This window comes from Hippocampus zosterae, chromosome 5 (assembly GCF_025434085.1).
Source record: "Hippocampus zosterae strain Florida chromosome 5, ASM2543408v3, whole genome shotgun sequence".
NCBI classification, from domain to species: domain Eukaryota; kingdom Metazoa; phylum Chordata; class Actinopteri; order Syngnathiformes; family Syngnathidae; genus Hippocampus; species Hippocampus zosterae.
The window spans coordinates 18,091,178-18,107,826 of NC_067455.1; the positions used below are offsets into that span (position 1 = coordinate 18,091,178).

General features: G+C 41.8%; 1 protein-coding gene across 1 annotated transcript; it reads right to left on the bottom strand.

Annotated features, from left to right (window-relative positions):
* Positions 1-6,863: 6,863 nt before the first annotated feature.
* seh1l (SEH1-like (S. cerevisiae)) lies at positions 6,864-15,982 on the bottom strand. The gene is made up of 9 exons (XM_052065590.1): positions 15,567-15,982; positions 14,966-15,016; positions 14,649-14,795; positions 13,101-13,312; positions 11,944-12,042; positions 11,695-11,835; positions 11,426-11,580; positions 9,199-9,352; positions 6,864-7,202 (listed from the first exon to the last, which is right to left on the bottom strand). Exons 1-9 carry the CDS (start codon positions 15,675-15,677, stop codon positions 7,025-7,027), a joined length of 1,248 nt encoding a protein of 415 aa, XP_051921550.1. The 5' UTR covers positions 15,678-15,982; the 3' UTR covers positions 6,864-7,024.
* Positions 15,983-16,649: the final 667 nt, after the last annotated feature.

Genomic DNA, 16,649 nt, shown 5'->3' on the forward strand with positions numbered 1-16,649 from the left:
TTAAGTTTTATCATCATTGGATTGGATAATCACCCGAAACGTCCGTATTCGCAATTGGAGGAAAAAGATGCCATTTGCAGGAGACAGGACTTGTCTTGTCCCACTGATACAAATCATTCAACAATCATCTATCAGCTATCAGCTGCTAGATATTATCCTTGCTGATATACATGACATACAGTAACTAGGATTATATCGTTATGTTCAGCAAATCTTTGTATCACGCATTATTCTGTGAAGCAGAAGGGTTTTTTTGGTTTTTTTTAAACATCATTTGTTCTCCCAAACAGCTTGGCAAGGAAGACTCGACGAGACAGGTGCTTGCAACACACTTTTTGTGCGTGCCATCTGTGTTGCCTGGCTGGAATGAAATGTTTCCTTTTTCGTAGATATTACTTTTCAAACTAAATGATCTGCACCATGCTTCTGTCTGTTGTCGTCCGAGGGGTTAATCGTAAACAACAGGATTGATGAATGATGTTGAATGCTACCCTTTCCACTTGTCCATTTCAATACTTGAATGTCAAGTACACGAACTGTACAATTTATGTCGCAAGCAGCTTTACACAAACACAATCAAATGTAAGAATAATTACATATCTACTTGGTTACTTGCTTTCCTTAAGAATTGTTTTGTTTACCAACTTCTGTATGAATTGCATTCTTCATTACTTATGGTTGAATACTGAGAAATGTTGTTGCTAAGCAACAATGCCATTTTAAGACAGCATGATGTATATAAAATACCTACCTCACAACAAGTAAAATGCATAGGAGATGACATCATAGGAAACTTGAATGGATAATATTGAGCGCTGTCATCTAACAAGAAATAATTGACATCACTGCGGCATCATTGCCTCTGGAGATTACTAAAGGCCTGGATCCGTGTTTTAACTATTATAATAATAAAACAACACGATTCTTTTTATTTTTTTCTTCAAATGTATCCTCAAGTCTTGTCTTTTGTGTTCCACTTATTGAAATATTGCACCTTGCACCTTAACTTTAATGGATAACGGATGGGTGGGTAGTGATGGTGCAAACAAATGATGAACACAATGAAATTAAGGATTATTATATTACTTAGTAGGGCAGCACAGTGGGTTCAACTAACACAGATCTGGTGCTGCAAGAGTTTTTTTGAAATAATTATTTTAAATTAATTTAATTTATTTATGTTACTGTTGTTTTGGTCTTCCTTTGTGTTTCATAAACAAGTATGTGTAGATACAAAAAACGAGAATACATGCAGTTTGAATCACATCCAGGAAATATGATCAATTATTAAAGTGTTCGCAAAGAGGGAACTGATTTACGTGAAACCGAATGGCACATTATGATCCAGACAAAGACGTTTGAACATCCCCAATTTGGATGTCCTGTTCTGTATGAAGCCTTGAGGTTTTGCATTTCACAAGGACTGTCATTTGGTGGTCATGAGAGGACCAGTTGTGGATGAGTATGTGGCAGAAGATGTTAAGGTCTAATGAAACAAAGGTTGAATTTTCAGACCACAATTCTAAAAAGCAGTTGCTTGCAAAAATAATATTGTGCATCACGAGAACATGACACCTGCCACAAAGCATGGCGGTGACTAACTCACGTTTTGAGCTAAGATTGTACACAGGAGGGAGAAGTGGAATGTCTTGACCTCAATCACAGTGAACACTTGTGGCTCAGCTTGGGCTGTTCATGCACGAGTGACAGACACAACCACGTTGGCTGACAATTGTTGCTTGAAAATTGAGATGCCATTCTACAACACTGTCCGCACAGCATGTGGAGGAAGTGCCAGGCTGACTCTGTCTGGGTCTTGGACACTCTACCTAGGCCCCATACTGTTAAACGAATAAATCTGGGGTCACCAACGTTTTTGAAGCTGAGAGCTACAATGCTTCTTGGGTAGCCTACTGAGGAATGCGAAGGACTACCAACTTGATAAACACTTCTGAAATAGAATTGGTCAAAAGCTATTTTTAATCAGAGATGGTTTGATGTGTGTGTGTGTGTGTGTATGTGTATATATATATATATATATATATATATATATATATATATATATATTTGGCATACGTGAGACGGTGGTTCGAATCCCGCTTGGGGCAAAAATGAGCACATAACACCATCCAGTGTGGGTCCTTGGGCAAGATATTTCACGCTAATGCCTACCTCATACAATGATGAGAGACAATAAAACGAATGACATGCCGGCTCAGACGTCGCCCGGCCAAACAAGGTCTGCGTCAGGTGCTGGGGAACCAGAGCACCTTGATGAAAAATGGGCTACTGGAACAAAGCGGAGATGGGCGAGAGGCGATAACATGGCTCTGTTGGAATGCTACTACTCAAGCAACCCTAGTCAGAGGGGTTACATGCAGAGAATGTGGGCTAAATGGTTACTTTGAAACCCACAGTCACGGTTGACCACGAAACAACTAGTAGCTCAGTGTTCCAACATCCACAAACGGCAACTGCTGTCACAACTTGAGATTGATGAGGTACAACGCAGGTTCCATGGCGAAGGGCCCCAGGCTGCCAGATCAGAGGAGGAGGTCATACAAGAGATTGGGAGGCAAGCCCCAATGAATGCAGATGATGAGATTGGGTGGCCAGCCCCAATGAATGAAATGCTGAGCGATGCAGCAACTGACCTGAAAGCTAAGATCATGGCGAGAATGAAAGCTGGGCAACCTAGAAACCGATTACAACGGCTATGTGAAGTACCATCTGAAAGTCTCATAGAAAGTGTGAATGCAGCACTGAGGGCGATCCCTACCGTAACGATCACAGAAACCAATGAGCTGATATACGCTTCAGCATCAGTGATCCTGGAGACTCTGGGCTATAAGAGCAACCATGGAAGCCATGAGATACGTTACCCACCATGGAAAAGACGGTTGGAGGCTAAGATCAAGGCGGCCCGGAAAGATGTGAGTCAATTGACGGAGGCCCAGAGAGGTGTGATGAAAAGGCCGATACCCGAGAGGTACATCCAGGTGACCATACCTGAAGCACTCGAAACTGCCAAACAAAGGCTCCAAGCCTTGTCCAGTCGCCTAAAGCGGTACACGAAAGAGAATGAGGCCAGACGAATAAACAGGCTGTTCGCAACACAACCTGCGAAAGTGTACGCTCAGTGGCAGGGTCCTAACAACAGAGCTGACCCACCAAGACTGGAAACTGAAAGGTACTGGAAAGGCATATGGGAGAAGGAGGTTGCACATAACAGCAGTGCACAATGGCTGGTGACCCTGAGAGAGGAGCACAGCAACCTTCCTGAACAGAACCCAGTTACCATAACAGTGGCAGACATACAGGAAAGAGTCTCAGATATGAAGAACTGGACAGCACCAGGCCCGGACATGGTCCACACCTACTGGCTAAAGAAACTCACAGCACTCCATGAGCGTCTAGCAGTACAAATGAACCAGCTGCTGAGGGATGGGACTCACCCAGAATGGCTAACCGAAGGGCGAACGATCCTGATCATGAAGGATCCCTCGAAGGGTGCAGCCCCATCCAACTATCGGCCAATAACCTGTCTCTCCACAACATGGAAGCTCATGTCAGGCATCATTGCGGCTAAGATAAGTGGACACATGGATCAATACATGAGCGAAGCACAGAAGGGCATTGGTAGAGATACTAGAGGAGCCAAAAATCAACTCCTGGTTGACAGAACAGTCGCACAAGACTGCAGGTCCCGACGTACCAACCTGTGCACAGCTTGGATTGATTACAAGAAAGCCTATGACTCGATGCCACATACATGGATCACTGAATGCTTGGAGTTGTATAAGGTGAACAGGACCCTAAGAGCCTTTGTTGCGAACTCGATGAGGATGTGGAAAACCACACTTGAAGCCAATGGCAAGCCACTTACCCAAGTGTCCATCAAATGTGGCATATACCAAGGTGATGCACTCTCCCCACTGCTGTTCTGCATAGGACTGAACCCCCTAAGCCAAGTAATCACCAAGACAGGCTATGGATACCGCCTCAGAAATGGAGCTACAATCAGTCACCTCCTCTACATGGATGACATAAAGCTGTATGCTAAGAGCGAAAGGGACATAGATTCCCTGATCCACACAACCAGGATCTACAGCAGCGACATGGGGATGCCATTCGGGCTGGAGAAATGTAGTCGGATGGTGACTAAGAGAGGAAGGGTAGTCCGCACTGAAGGGGTCTCACTCCCTGAAGGAACAATAGCAGACATTGAGGACAGCTACAAGTACCTCGGTATACCACAAGCCAATGGCAACCTCGAACTGGCAACAAGGAAAGCGGCTACGGCCAAATACCTCCAGCGAGTGAGGCAAGTCCTAAGAAGCCAGCTCAATGGCAAGAATAAGACCCGGGCAATAAACAGCTATGCCCTGCCAGTGATCAGATACCCTGCAGGAATAATAAGGTGGCCAAAGGAAGAGATTCAGACCACGGACATTAAGACCCGAAAACTCCTAACCATGCATGGAGGGTTCCATCCCAAATCCAGCACCCTGAGACTGTACGCAAGCCGAAAGGAAGGAGGCCGAGGACTAGTGAGTGTGAGAGCAACTGTCCAGGATGAAACATCCAAGCTCCATGAATACATCAAGGAGAAGGCTCCAACGAATGACGTACTCAGAGAATGTCTCAGACAATGGGGAACAGAAGATGAGGCGCTGGAGGAGGGACCATCATGGGAGGACAAGCCCCTACACGGGATGTACCACCGGACCATAACTGAAGTGGCTGATCTCAAGAAGTCCTATCAGTGGCTAGAGAGGGCTGGCCTGAAGGACAGCACAGAGGCACTCATCCTGGCTGCTCAGGAACAGGCCTTGAGCACCAGAGCCATCGAGGCCCAGATATACCACACCAGACAAGACCCAAGGTGTAGGTTGTGCAAAGAGGCCCCTGAGACAATCCAACACATAACTGCAGGGTGTAAGATGCTGGCAGGGAAAGCCTACATGGAACGCCATAACCAGGTGGCTGGCATAGTCTACCGAAACATCTGTGCGGAGTATGGACTGGAAACCCCAAGGTCAAAATGGGAAACACCTCCGAAGGTGGTGGAGAATGACAGAGCGAAGATCCTGTGGGACTTCCAGATCCAGACTGACAAGATGGTAATGGCGAACCAACCAGATATCGTGATCATAGATAAAGGGCAGAGGAAAGCCGTTGTAGTGGATGTAGCGGTCCCAAGTGATGGAAACATCAGGAAGAAGGAACATGAGAAACTCGAGAAATACCAAGGGCTCAGAGAGGAGCTGGAGAGAGCCTGGAAGGTAAAGGTGACAGTCGTGCCTGTGGTGGTCGGAGCACTCGGGGCAGTGACCCCCAAACTAGATGAGTGGTTGCAACAGATCCCGGGAACAACATCGGACATCTCAGTCCAGAAATGTGCAGTGCTGGGAACAGCAAGGATACTGCGCAGAACCCTCAAGCTTCCTGGCCTCTGGTAGAGGACCCGAGCTGAATGAGGGACGGACACCACCCGAGGGGTGAGATGAGGATTTTTTAATATATATATATATATATATATATATATATATATATATATATAGGGCAGCCCGGTAGTCCAGTGGTTAGCACGTCGGCTTCACAGTGCAGAGGTACCGGGTTCGATTCCAGCTACGGCCTCCCTGTGTGGAGTTTGCATGTTCTCCCCGGGCCTGCGTGGGTTTTCTCCGGGTGCTCCGGTTTCCTCCCACATTCCAAAAACATGCGTGGCAGGCTGATTGGACGCTCTAAATTGTCCCTTGGTGTGTGTGTGGTTGCGAATGGTTGTTCGTTTCTGTGTGCCCTGCGATTGTCTGGCAACCGATTCAGGGTGTCCCCCGCCTACTGCCCAAAGACAGCTGGGATAGGCTCCAGCACCCCCGCGACCCTAGTGAGGATCAAGCGGCTCGGAAGATGAATGAATGAATTAATATATATATATACACTGTATATATATATATATATATATATATATATATATATATATATATATATACTGTATAGATAGATAGATAGATAGATAGATAGATAGATAGATAGATAGAGTAATCCCTTGTTTATCACGGTTAATGGGGACCAACACCACCCACGATAAACAAAAATGCAAAGTCGCGACCTCCATATAGGTACATAATATTTATATTTGTACATAATATTTATAAGCCCAAATTTAATGGTATAAATGCATGTAGAAGTAAATTTTGAAGTAATTAAAATGACTTAATGCTGTATACTAATAGATTTAAACATGTGTAAATTAGGTTAATTTATGAATAACAAAATCCAGTAAACATAAATTTAGTACTGTATATGTTGCTCTGTGTGACTCGCTGTTATTTTGCTGACTCTGCTGCTTCTCGCGGACCTTTTGCGGATTAAAAAACTATATATATATTAAAAAAGAAATTATGAATATGTTTGAAAAAATCAGCGATGCACTGAAGCCGCGATAAACGAACCGTATAATAACCGTATATATATATATATATACACACACACACACACACACACACACACACAGGCCATATAAACATACAGGTATATTTCTGAATGACTTAGCCAGCCTTATATCCAACTGAAAATATGCTAGCTGAAGTGTGTTGTGTACAAAAGATTAAGATTAAGATATCCTTTGCCTACTGCAATTCATATTGGTATCTTTTACATCATAAAAATAGCATCGATAATTCCTTAAAATTACATTGCAATGAGCAGCAAGTTCCGTAAAAAAAATAATAAATCAGAGTTGTCAACAACAAAAAATCCACATCCTGTAACTGAATTGTATACAGTTAGTTTACCTTTGAAACAGTTGACAGAGAAAAAGTATGGATGCAGCATTGTTGGTAGCAATAATAAGGCAATTTGACACCTGGGTTGGACTTTATTTTCATGTATATACAGTATATACAAGAAAAAAAGGTATAGGACAAGAATACAAATCTCAGTTTGAAGCATATGTGCGACCCATCTCGCCTACTACATCGTTCCTTATTTGTGGCCTACGTATATGCAATCGATATAGTTACTGCCCGTCAGACTCGGATAAGGACACCAATGATCTTGAGGAAAGTCTGCATGATACGGACTGCTGCTGAGGCTGATTGTGCTCAACATCATAGTGCTCTATGAGTGAGGGGGGAGGCAGCAGGTGACCATGCCCGGTTGCAGCTCTGGGGGGATCCAGAGGCGGAAAAAAATACCTGAAGTCACAACAAATGACAAGAGACAAAAACAAGAATGGAAAATGGACAAACAGAAGTAAGTAGAGATGGCATTAAAAGAAAATGAAGTCACATACTGTCTAAGAATTACTAAAGTTCTGGTATTGAGCAGTGGTTCTTAACCGAGGTTCAACATGTCAATTAGTTATGACACGCCCACTTGGTGATCACTGAATGGTTCATTTTGTGCTCAATTTAAAAAACGTATACTTATGTCTTGAAATTGTATTTTGTTTTTATTCAATTGTTAATAAATGCATTTTAATGCCCTGAATTTGTTCCCCCCAAAAAATCATGTTTTTATTTTTCACTCATGAAGGGTTCGGTGAATGTGCATATTAAGTGGTTAGGTTCGGTACCTCGAGCAAGGTTAAGTACCACTGGTATAGGGATATACACTGCAGTATTTGTCATGTCCTTTGAGACACAATGAGTACAAAATTAGACACCCGGACACAAAACATTCATGCAGGATGCGTAATGACACAAATAATATCACAGAAGAGAGGTTAGTAATATGCAAGATGCTGCAGCTCTTAGAAGGAAAGGTCTTTTTTCAATCTGCCATACAACACACAGTATAATCTATTGTCAGCAGTTAGAAAATGAGCTGAAATGTTCATATTTTAAAAATGCTTGCAAATTTAATTTTTTAGAATGAAAATTTTTAGAATTTATATATTTAAAGAACATTTAATGAAAATACACACATACGACAAAGGTTAGTGATGCGCCAGGTTTGCGAGAGTGAACTTTAGATACACTGAAATATGTTGCGTGTGATCCAAAGACCATATCATGAGACGATACATCTAATCTGGACATTCATGACATTATCTATATTTAAAAAAAAAAGTAACAACAAGAGTTTGTTTTCATATGAAATTCATTGACACATGTATTTTCTGCTGCGAGTGCAGAAGGTGGTGGTAAGGAAGGTGGTCAAGATGTCAGCAGTTGCAATTCAAATGTTGAGCTATATCAAGGACAACATTTTAGCATTACAGTGCAACCTAGAAAAACATAATTTCTTCTTGTGAAGTGTTTAAAGTCTGATTTGCTCATCCTCCGAAACACTTTTTCAAAGCAAATCATGTAAATGATTTCCTATGAAAAAAGGCTCCAAATACAGCAAATTCGTATTTATGTAAAAACATGCACACCCTGTATTTATACCCCCCCCCCCCCAAAAAAAATCAAATTTTTTGACTTAGCCTTACGATACTGGTGAGCAAGATCTGTAACACACACACCATTTTCATTCTTTTAGCAGCCATTAAACCTTCCTCAAGCCCACTGTGTTTCGCACCACTTTCCTTTTTTCTTTGCTGCTGAACTGTCTTCGGGCCATGGCTAAGAAAATTATACAGCAAAAAATTTAAAAACATTATCTTTAGAACCACTCATAAATGTCCGGGTGTTCGAGCTCCGAGAATAACTTGGAGGCATTTTTTAATTCTCGATTTTTCGGTTTCAGTCAGATTTGTCGGAGTCAATCGAATTCCGAGGTTGCAAATCTTGAAAGGTTGGGACAATGGCTAATGGAATATATTAATCATCGAATCAATGTTGGATGTTCGCCTATGACACACTACTTCATATACATTTTTTTGTTTTAGAAATAAGAGGCACAACTTATATGAACAGGTTTATTCAGTTGACATTGCATGGTGGTTAGCCCCAGTACACTGCAAAATCAAAGCATGGGATTATTAACAAGCATCAGTACAAAACAAAAACACTTATGTCAAAACACAGCAAAAAGATGTAACACCTGTTTGCACAGGTTGAATGGCAACAACCTTTATGCTGGAAAGTCGCAAAAGCCAAGCTCTTTGCATGAGTGCAGTTTGGCTCCAGGAGTTTGGTCAGTGGGAGGTCAGAGTCCCAGACAGTGTGAGGCATATCGAGTTGTCAGTTGGGACTGGCTCAGGTTGGGATGGGTGAGTGGTGTCAGGCAAGCCACACCACCTACCTTCCTGCGGAAATTCCATTTACTGCATTCTGGGAGGCCTGAGCAGAGGAGCCCACCACAGTTCTCATGACTGTGGGCTGACCAGATGAACCAGTTAGCGGGCTGCCGTCTCCCTTCAGGATGCCTGTGCACTTCCAGTTGTCCATGTAGTTGGCTGTGGAAGAATATGAACAGTGGTAAGGCAGTGTCCAGTAATCACCTTTTCCAAAGCAAAAGAAAGGTTCAGTCTAGCCTTCTAGCACCTCCTACTGGATCCGTATTCCAAACATTCACTAACAATGGACACAATCTGCCAGCAGTTAACACACTGTTAACACTGTCAACATCTGTTGCATGTTGCGCATGTATGGATCCAATATACAAATTGCCCAGTGAAATATTGTAGCTCTGGTAGAGAAGTAAAACCATGCCACGTTGCAAAGATCTATCACAGGCAGCTGCGGTAAGGAAAGTCGTCCTCTGCATGGGCCATGATGAAGAGTAACCAGGGTTCGAAGTGCCTCATTTGCAAGAGACAGGCCCACACGCTCATGACATGCCACTTTCCAAAATAAGTTCAATGTGTGGTAAAATACTGGATCAATAGGTTATTTTTTACAAAAGGATGTCACTGACATCATGTTCAAACAAAGGTTGAAACAGTGTATCGATAAACTGTGATAAAATTATCAGTGTCAAATCTTAATTGGAAGCATTACAGAAAGAGCACTCTGGCTGCATTCACACTGCAGGCCATGATGTGACTAATAATGTGACCAGAAGTCCATCTGGTGACATGCACGCACACTAAACATGAGGTCGAGTGACAATGCATGCTGATAAAACAATTTCACATGGCGCTGAGTAAACATGGCTCTGCATGTCGGTCTCAGTCGCATTTGTGGCAATTCCAAGGAGTTTGTGCTTGAGCTCAGCGATTCTCCAATATATTTATCAGTGTAAGGCATTTTTTTTCTGCTGACATTTTGCTGCTCTTTCCTTTCCACACCATAGGGCCTGTCAAACAATTATGACATTTGTCACCTTTTCATGACGTGTGGGTCAGTTGAGCATGACCCGAGCTTCCAAACTGTTGTCACATTGTGTGTGTGTGTGTGTGTGTGTGTGTGTTGGTTTGTATATGTAGAGAGAGAGAAGTATATACACAGAACATTATTCAGCTTCAAGACAGAGCAAGTTTGAGATTACCAAATTATGACTATTTTGTTTCCCAGCTTGTGTTAAATAAACACATAGTAGATCAGATAACGATTCATTTTCCTTTTTTCAATTTCCAAGTTTAAATGGGAAAACAAGAGATGGCTCATTTGCGTTCAACAGACACAACAAAATTTTAGTGTTTATATTTACAACTAGCTGGTTCGCCGCCCTCCGGGTGCCTCATCAGCTAGTTCCTGCGGAAGGCTGGTAAGGTGGGCCTTCGGACCACAAAAGTGTTGTTGCTTGGTTCAACTTTTTGTTCATCTTCATTGCTTATCGCGAAAATAAAGAGATGTTTAGCTCTACTAAATAACTAACAATTTCATTGCAATGCTTGTGGGTAGACAACATTTTTTCGCTAAGATGCCCGCGCGATCGTAGTGAGCCACTGCCTGAGCGGCGCGCAGCGGCACGGTGAAGTAGGTACGTTTTGAAAAGGGACAGACGGAAGGACAGACCGCGTGCGGGACGACGCGCAATATATATATAGATTTCTAATTCCCAAAATTATGTAAGGTTGCTGTTTATATATCTATATATAGATATATATATTTTAATTAATACGGATGCTCATGATCATTTTCTCCATGTAAATTGTGATCTCATGTGATCACACCAATTCAATCTGTGATTAAAAAAACAAAACTTTAACACTATGCTCCCCAAACAAGGAAACCATAACACAGGGATTAAAGACTACTACAATATACGCTGCTTTGTATGAAGGTGCAACTAAAAGAGGCAGTGGCTCTCACTGCATGCATGTGCAGTTCGGCAGTCCAATTGGCACAAACCTGGCTAAAAGCAGTTTTGCAAATCAATATCAACAGTTTCAATGAGTGACCATCCATTTCACCGAAAATGCAGCCAAACTAGTTGCAGATGGTCGTCAATTCATGGAAACTAATTGCAGAACGCTACGCATTGTGACTGGATCGTTCGGTGGCATGCCGTCGCTTGGTGCAGGGCTGGCTTAAGTGTAGCCGGCACTGAAAAGACAGGAGGGCAATGCTCAACAGGCGCTAACCTTTCCATAGACGCACGCAGCCATCATCCCCAGAAGAGGCCAGCAAGGTGCTGGTGATGTTCCAGCTCACACGCCACACTTGGGAGTTGTGGTTATCAAACTGGGCGACAATCTGCACCTCAAACTTGGTTGGTCCTGTCGAGGTGCTCTCCTTCCTAAATGAAGATGCACAACAATTAAGTGCCCAGTGCAATGTTGCAATGCATATCTGTGACTCACACATGAACATATCAACTTTAAAAGACAAACAAAAACACAGAATAAGTCACCTTAAAGGGACAAGCTTAAAGATTCGGACATCTTTTGTTGCAATGGCGAGGACATGAAAGGATCGTCCCAGGTTTGGAGCAAATGCAATGTCATGAACTGCATCTGTGATGGTCGCCAGAGTCTCAGCTTTGGCATATTTTCTTTTCCACATTGGAAAGAAAAAAAATGTTACATTAGTTAAATTAGGAGTTAATCAATTGATTATGCTGGAAATGGTGTGACATATCAGAGAAAGAGAGAAACCTTACCTTGTGTTTTCATTGTACTCATAGATCTGGACTTTGCCACCATACGTCACGTTGCTGTCGTCACTCCCCACTGCAAACATTGGTGGGTGGGCGCGGGAGCTGGTTGGGAGTGAAGATATACACGATTTAACTTGATGTATTAGAACAGAGCCACAATTAAAAAGGTCCAAAGTCAGTTCAATTTTGTCTTGACAGATGCAGTCATGTTTGACATTGCTTTATTGGTATCACAAAAGTAGAATAACACTGGGGACAGTTGTCCTGTGTGCAACCCAAATTAAAAGACGCATCATGTTGCGTATGTAGACCATCCATACTTGACAAAATTTGCTTGACGACATTCGTCAAAGATGCACTTGCATGAACTACTTGAACAGGCTGACCCCTGTACATTTTTCTGCTCTGGCTTTCGGGGAAGATGGACGCTTTGGAAATTGATTGACCAAATATTCGGCAGATTGACGCCATGGAGAGTCACGCGCTAAAAGACATTTAAGGCTGTCTGAAATTGTAGACAGCCTTTTGTTATCTGGACTTTCCCCTGGATCAGAAAAAAACATGGATGTGAGTATTCCCATCGCCTTCTCCCTACACTACTCCCCCGATAAGGTCTTAGCCTTGCAGCTGCAGGCGCAATGTCAATGTCTTTGCTGGATTCCTATTCACGCGACCCCCTCCCCTGTGGCACAGCTGGAGAGACTTGAGCGCACCTGTTGTGCGCAGCCTGATTCAGATTGTGACGAGGAGGGCAGAGTCTTCCTTATTGGTCAATGCCGACGAACGGTTCGAAGGGCGACGTAGCACATGTCACGCTATGCGGCGAGAAGAATTTTGCGTGCCAGAACCTTAGTCATCGTGGTCATGACCAATTTTTGAGTAAGTCACACCACACGAGGTATGACACGTCAAGACAACCCAAGATTGGCTACGAGACACTACGTTTGTCTGCAACACGTCTGTCAGCTCAAAATCGCGCGACATTCGTGTAGTCAGACGTCGGCATTACACAGAGTCGCATTCCCAAATTACCTGACTCCCACTCAGATTGGGATCAAAGACAGACAACCCTGAAAAGGCATCAACAATAAAGATACAAAACGTTTCGAGCCAATTACGACACACAATACCTTTAGGTTTCAACAATACATTGCTCTGACCTGGACGGGTTCCAAGAAATGCAACTGCAGCTGAGTTTGCAAGAGATTTCATGCTGCAGGGACCACTGACTCAGGTTCATGACGTCTGGAGCCTCATAGATCCTCACAACTCCGTCCGCTGAACACGTGGTCAGCATTAAGCCCATGTGTTTAGGAGCAAATTTCACATCGGTCACTGATGTTCTACTGTCCACAAGTGTGGTTCTTTTTATCTAGGAGAAATGAATGGGAGAAAGTTTAGTCGTGCACCATACAGATTCTATCAGAAAATTGTCAAACTAAAACAATTGTTGAAATTATTACTTGCATATCAATAAATGTTGCCACTTTGCTTTCTATTTTATTTCAGTCATTCAAAAGGATTGTCCCGTAAATAGAGGCATAGAGATATTTATCATTTAATGCTAGGGACATTTTTTCATGTTTTTTAAAGTATCCAGGCATTTCATCCCAGGTACGTCTTTATGTATTTTTACAAATTTTATCACGTGGTGGGGTAAGAAGGGTCTGAAAATGGCTGCCACTGAATGAGTTTTAAATAGAAGTACAGAAGGTGTACTGTACTGAATGCTCATGCGTATGCATACAGAGCTATGTACTAATATCTGTATATAAATCTATATATAGGCGGCACAGTGATCGACTGGTTATCACGCCCGTCTCAGAGCGCAGAGTTCGATGGATGGATATTGTGTGTGTGTGTGTGCGCGCGTGTGTGTGTGCGTGTGTGTTAAAATAAAATGTTGTTTGCTTGAAATGTATGTCCCAACTACCAATGTGCGACACCTGGCGCCAAAATTTTATGATGTATTCGACCATGGTTGGTAAACCATGCATCCAAGAACAAAGGTTTCTGAACAAAACAATTTAATGCTACATGATGAACTATGTTAAAAACAAACAATTCTTCCGCCCACTGATAACACCTTATGATTGTGGATAGCGGGGGTGTCAAACTAATTTTTGTCGCAGGCCACATCGAAGTTTCCATTTTCCTTGGACTGTTCTGACTGTGAAAGCATTTAAAGAAGTCAAGAATAACGGTTGATTTAACGATCGTTTAAGTGACCGTAATGAACACAGAACCAGATGGCATTTTTGGTTTTCTAGAGGCAAATAATCTTAGTTTGCCTTTAATTTCAGGAATTTGAGGATGAATCAAATTAACAGTGATTATTATATTTAAATGGAAGCTTCAACCAAGCCTAATTTTCCCAGTTATTTTTTTTCTTTTCAGTAAATAATAAAATACTGTTTTCTCCGTAACACTTCATTCATTTCATAAGTGCAACACACCATAGCTTTTTTATACACGCATAAATAAAATCTAAAATCTAAAATGTTGTCGTCATTTTAGATGTCAAAAGGTTTTTGTAACATGACTTGCTTGTTTGACAAGAAACTCTATGACAGATGCACAACTGTTAATCCAAGCCCATATGGAATTATTTGCAACTGTGAATTTCTCAAGTAAATGTTATGTTTCCCTTCAGGGATGTCATTTGTAACTCATGCAAGAGTCAAACAATATTCTGGTGTGGCACTGACCCAATGGCTCTGTCCTCTCTGTTTGTCATTTGACTCTCCTACTATCTCCTCCCAAACAGCCGCTGTCCTGTCAAAGGAACATGAAGCAAGAACTTGTCCGAATTCTGGATGAGCCCAGGTCACTCTCCACACGGATCCACTATGCGTCTGTGAGCACGGAGAAGAACTTGTCAAGTGTATCCCCAATCGAAATACATTGATCCATAAAAAAGAGTGCAGAAAATAAGAAGTGCTTCGGTGTGCACATTTCATGTGACTTTCTGTAGAAATACACATTTTCTATTTTGGAATACGAACAACACACAGCCGGTTCATACCTTCCAGCTGGCAGTACAGTGCCAATCTCCGTTCTCACTCTTGTCCCACACCTGGGGAAAAAAGATTGTCACCGAGTTAAGACAATCAATGCCTCTTTTCCCAGCACTGTAATATCTAACACGTCTATGTGGTGGGGTTATATTGAAGTGTTTACAATTGATAATAGATTTGTCAATCACTATCGGTCACATAGTACTATATGGTGTCTTGCACCTATTACCTATGTGCTAGTTTTATACATGTTGTATTATTGTCATCTTAAATACAATGTTCTCAAAAGCGATTTGGTACATCTGCAGCCGTTGTGACAGCACTATATAAATAAAATTACATTGTATTGTGTGTCGAAGTTACTTGTGGTCAGACAACTCTTCCGTTACAACGTGTGCAGCATTACCTTGCATGTATGCTATTTTGGCCCAACTATTTCCGATGAAGCCACATTATTCAAAAACGCCACAACTCGCAGAAAATAAATGCCTTGCCCACGTCTGTCGACAAATTAGCAAATTCAACTAAGTAAACTCAACAGTACGCGCAACGTGTTGGAAAAGAGGCTACAGTCAAGTAGGCTACTGAGGCTAAATCGAGTTAACTTACTTTGACACTTTGGTCACTGGAACAAGTCGCCATTCTCCTGCCATGAAAATCATACGACACATCATGAATGAGATCTTTATGATCTGCTGCAATGCTGCGTGCAACAAACATGTTTGCAAATGCAGCTACACGAAACTCACAACACACTCCTCAAGCTAACAAACTATCATGACGTGATGTAGGGTATTTGTTGGCGGGCCGTTGCCGCCAATGACTTCACCACATGTGATTACTACATGTGACCACAGTGGGGCGCATTAAGAAAATTAGACAAAATGCTACCCCTGTGCTTCCGTGTTTGCATGACACCAATTTTATGTCGCTTTATAATGTTTGACTTGGCCATAAAGTCAAGGTAGGAAGATAGGAAAAGTGAGGTAAATTTGTCGATTCTATTCTTTTTCTTCTTCTTCTTCGTCTTCTTCTTTTTTTCTTCTTCTTCTTCTTCTTCTTCTGCTTCTTCTTCTGCTTCTTCTTCTGCTTCTTCTGCTTCTTTTTCAAGGGCTGTTTGCAAACCGGAAGAGTGCATTACCCCACCCCCATTGAGCTGCAATGAATCCTGTTTTGACCTGAACTATTACTTACCAATAAATCTTTTATCAAATTTTCTTGTCCCCCCAAAAAATAGAAATTAAAATAAATATCTCTAATACTTTTTATCTTTTTTGGTACTGTGAAATAATTGTTTGTATGTTTGATTAAATTTCATTTATTTAATATACGTTACCTATCTATGAATTGCTCGTTTTACAAACCGAATTCAAATGAAGTCGCGATTCAAGACATTATGTTGAAGATAAATTAAAACACGATACAATGATGTGCAAATCATCATACACAACATAACATGTTGTGTAATTTCAATATATGTTGAACATATATTGAATTGATACACTACATAGACAAGACATTTAATGTTCAAACTGATAAATGTTACTTTTTTAGCGAATTTTATGGCTGCAAGACGTTCCAAAAAAGCTAAGCCAGCGTCATGTTTATTGCTGTGTTTATCATCTTTTCTTTTAACAACATTCAATAAAAGTTTCGGAACTAAGTACACTAACTTTTGAATCTTTGTTGGTG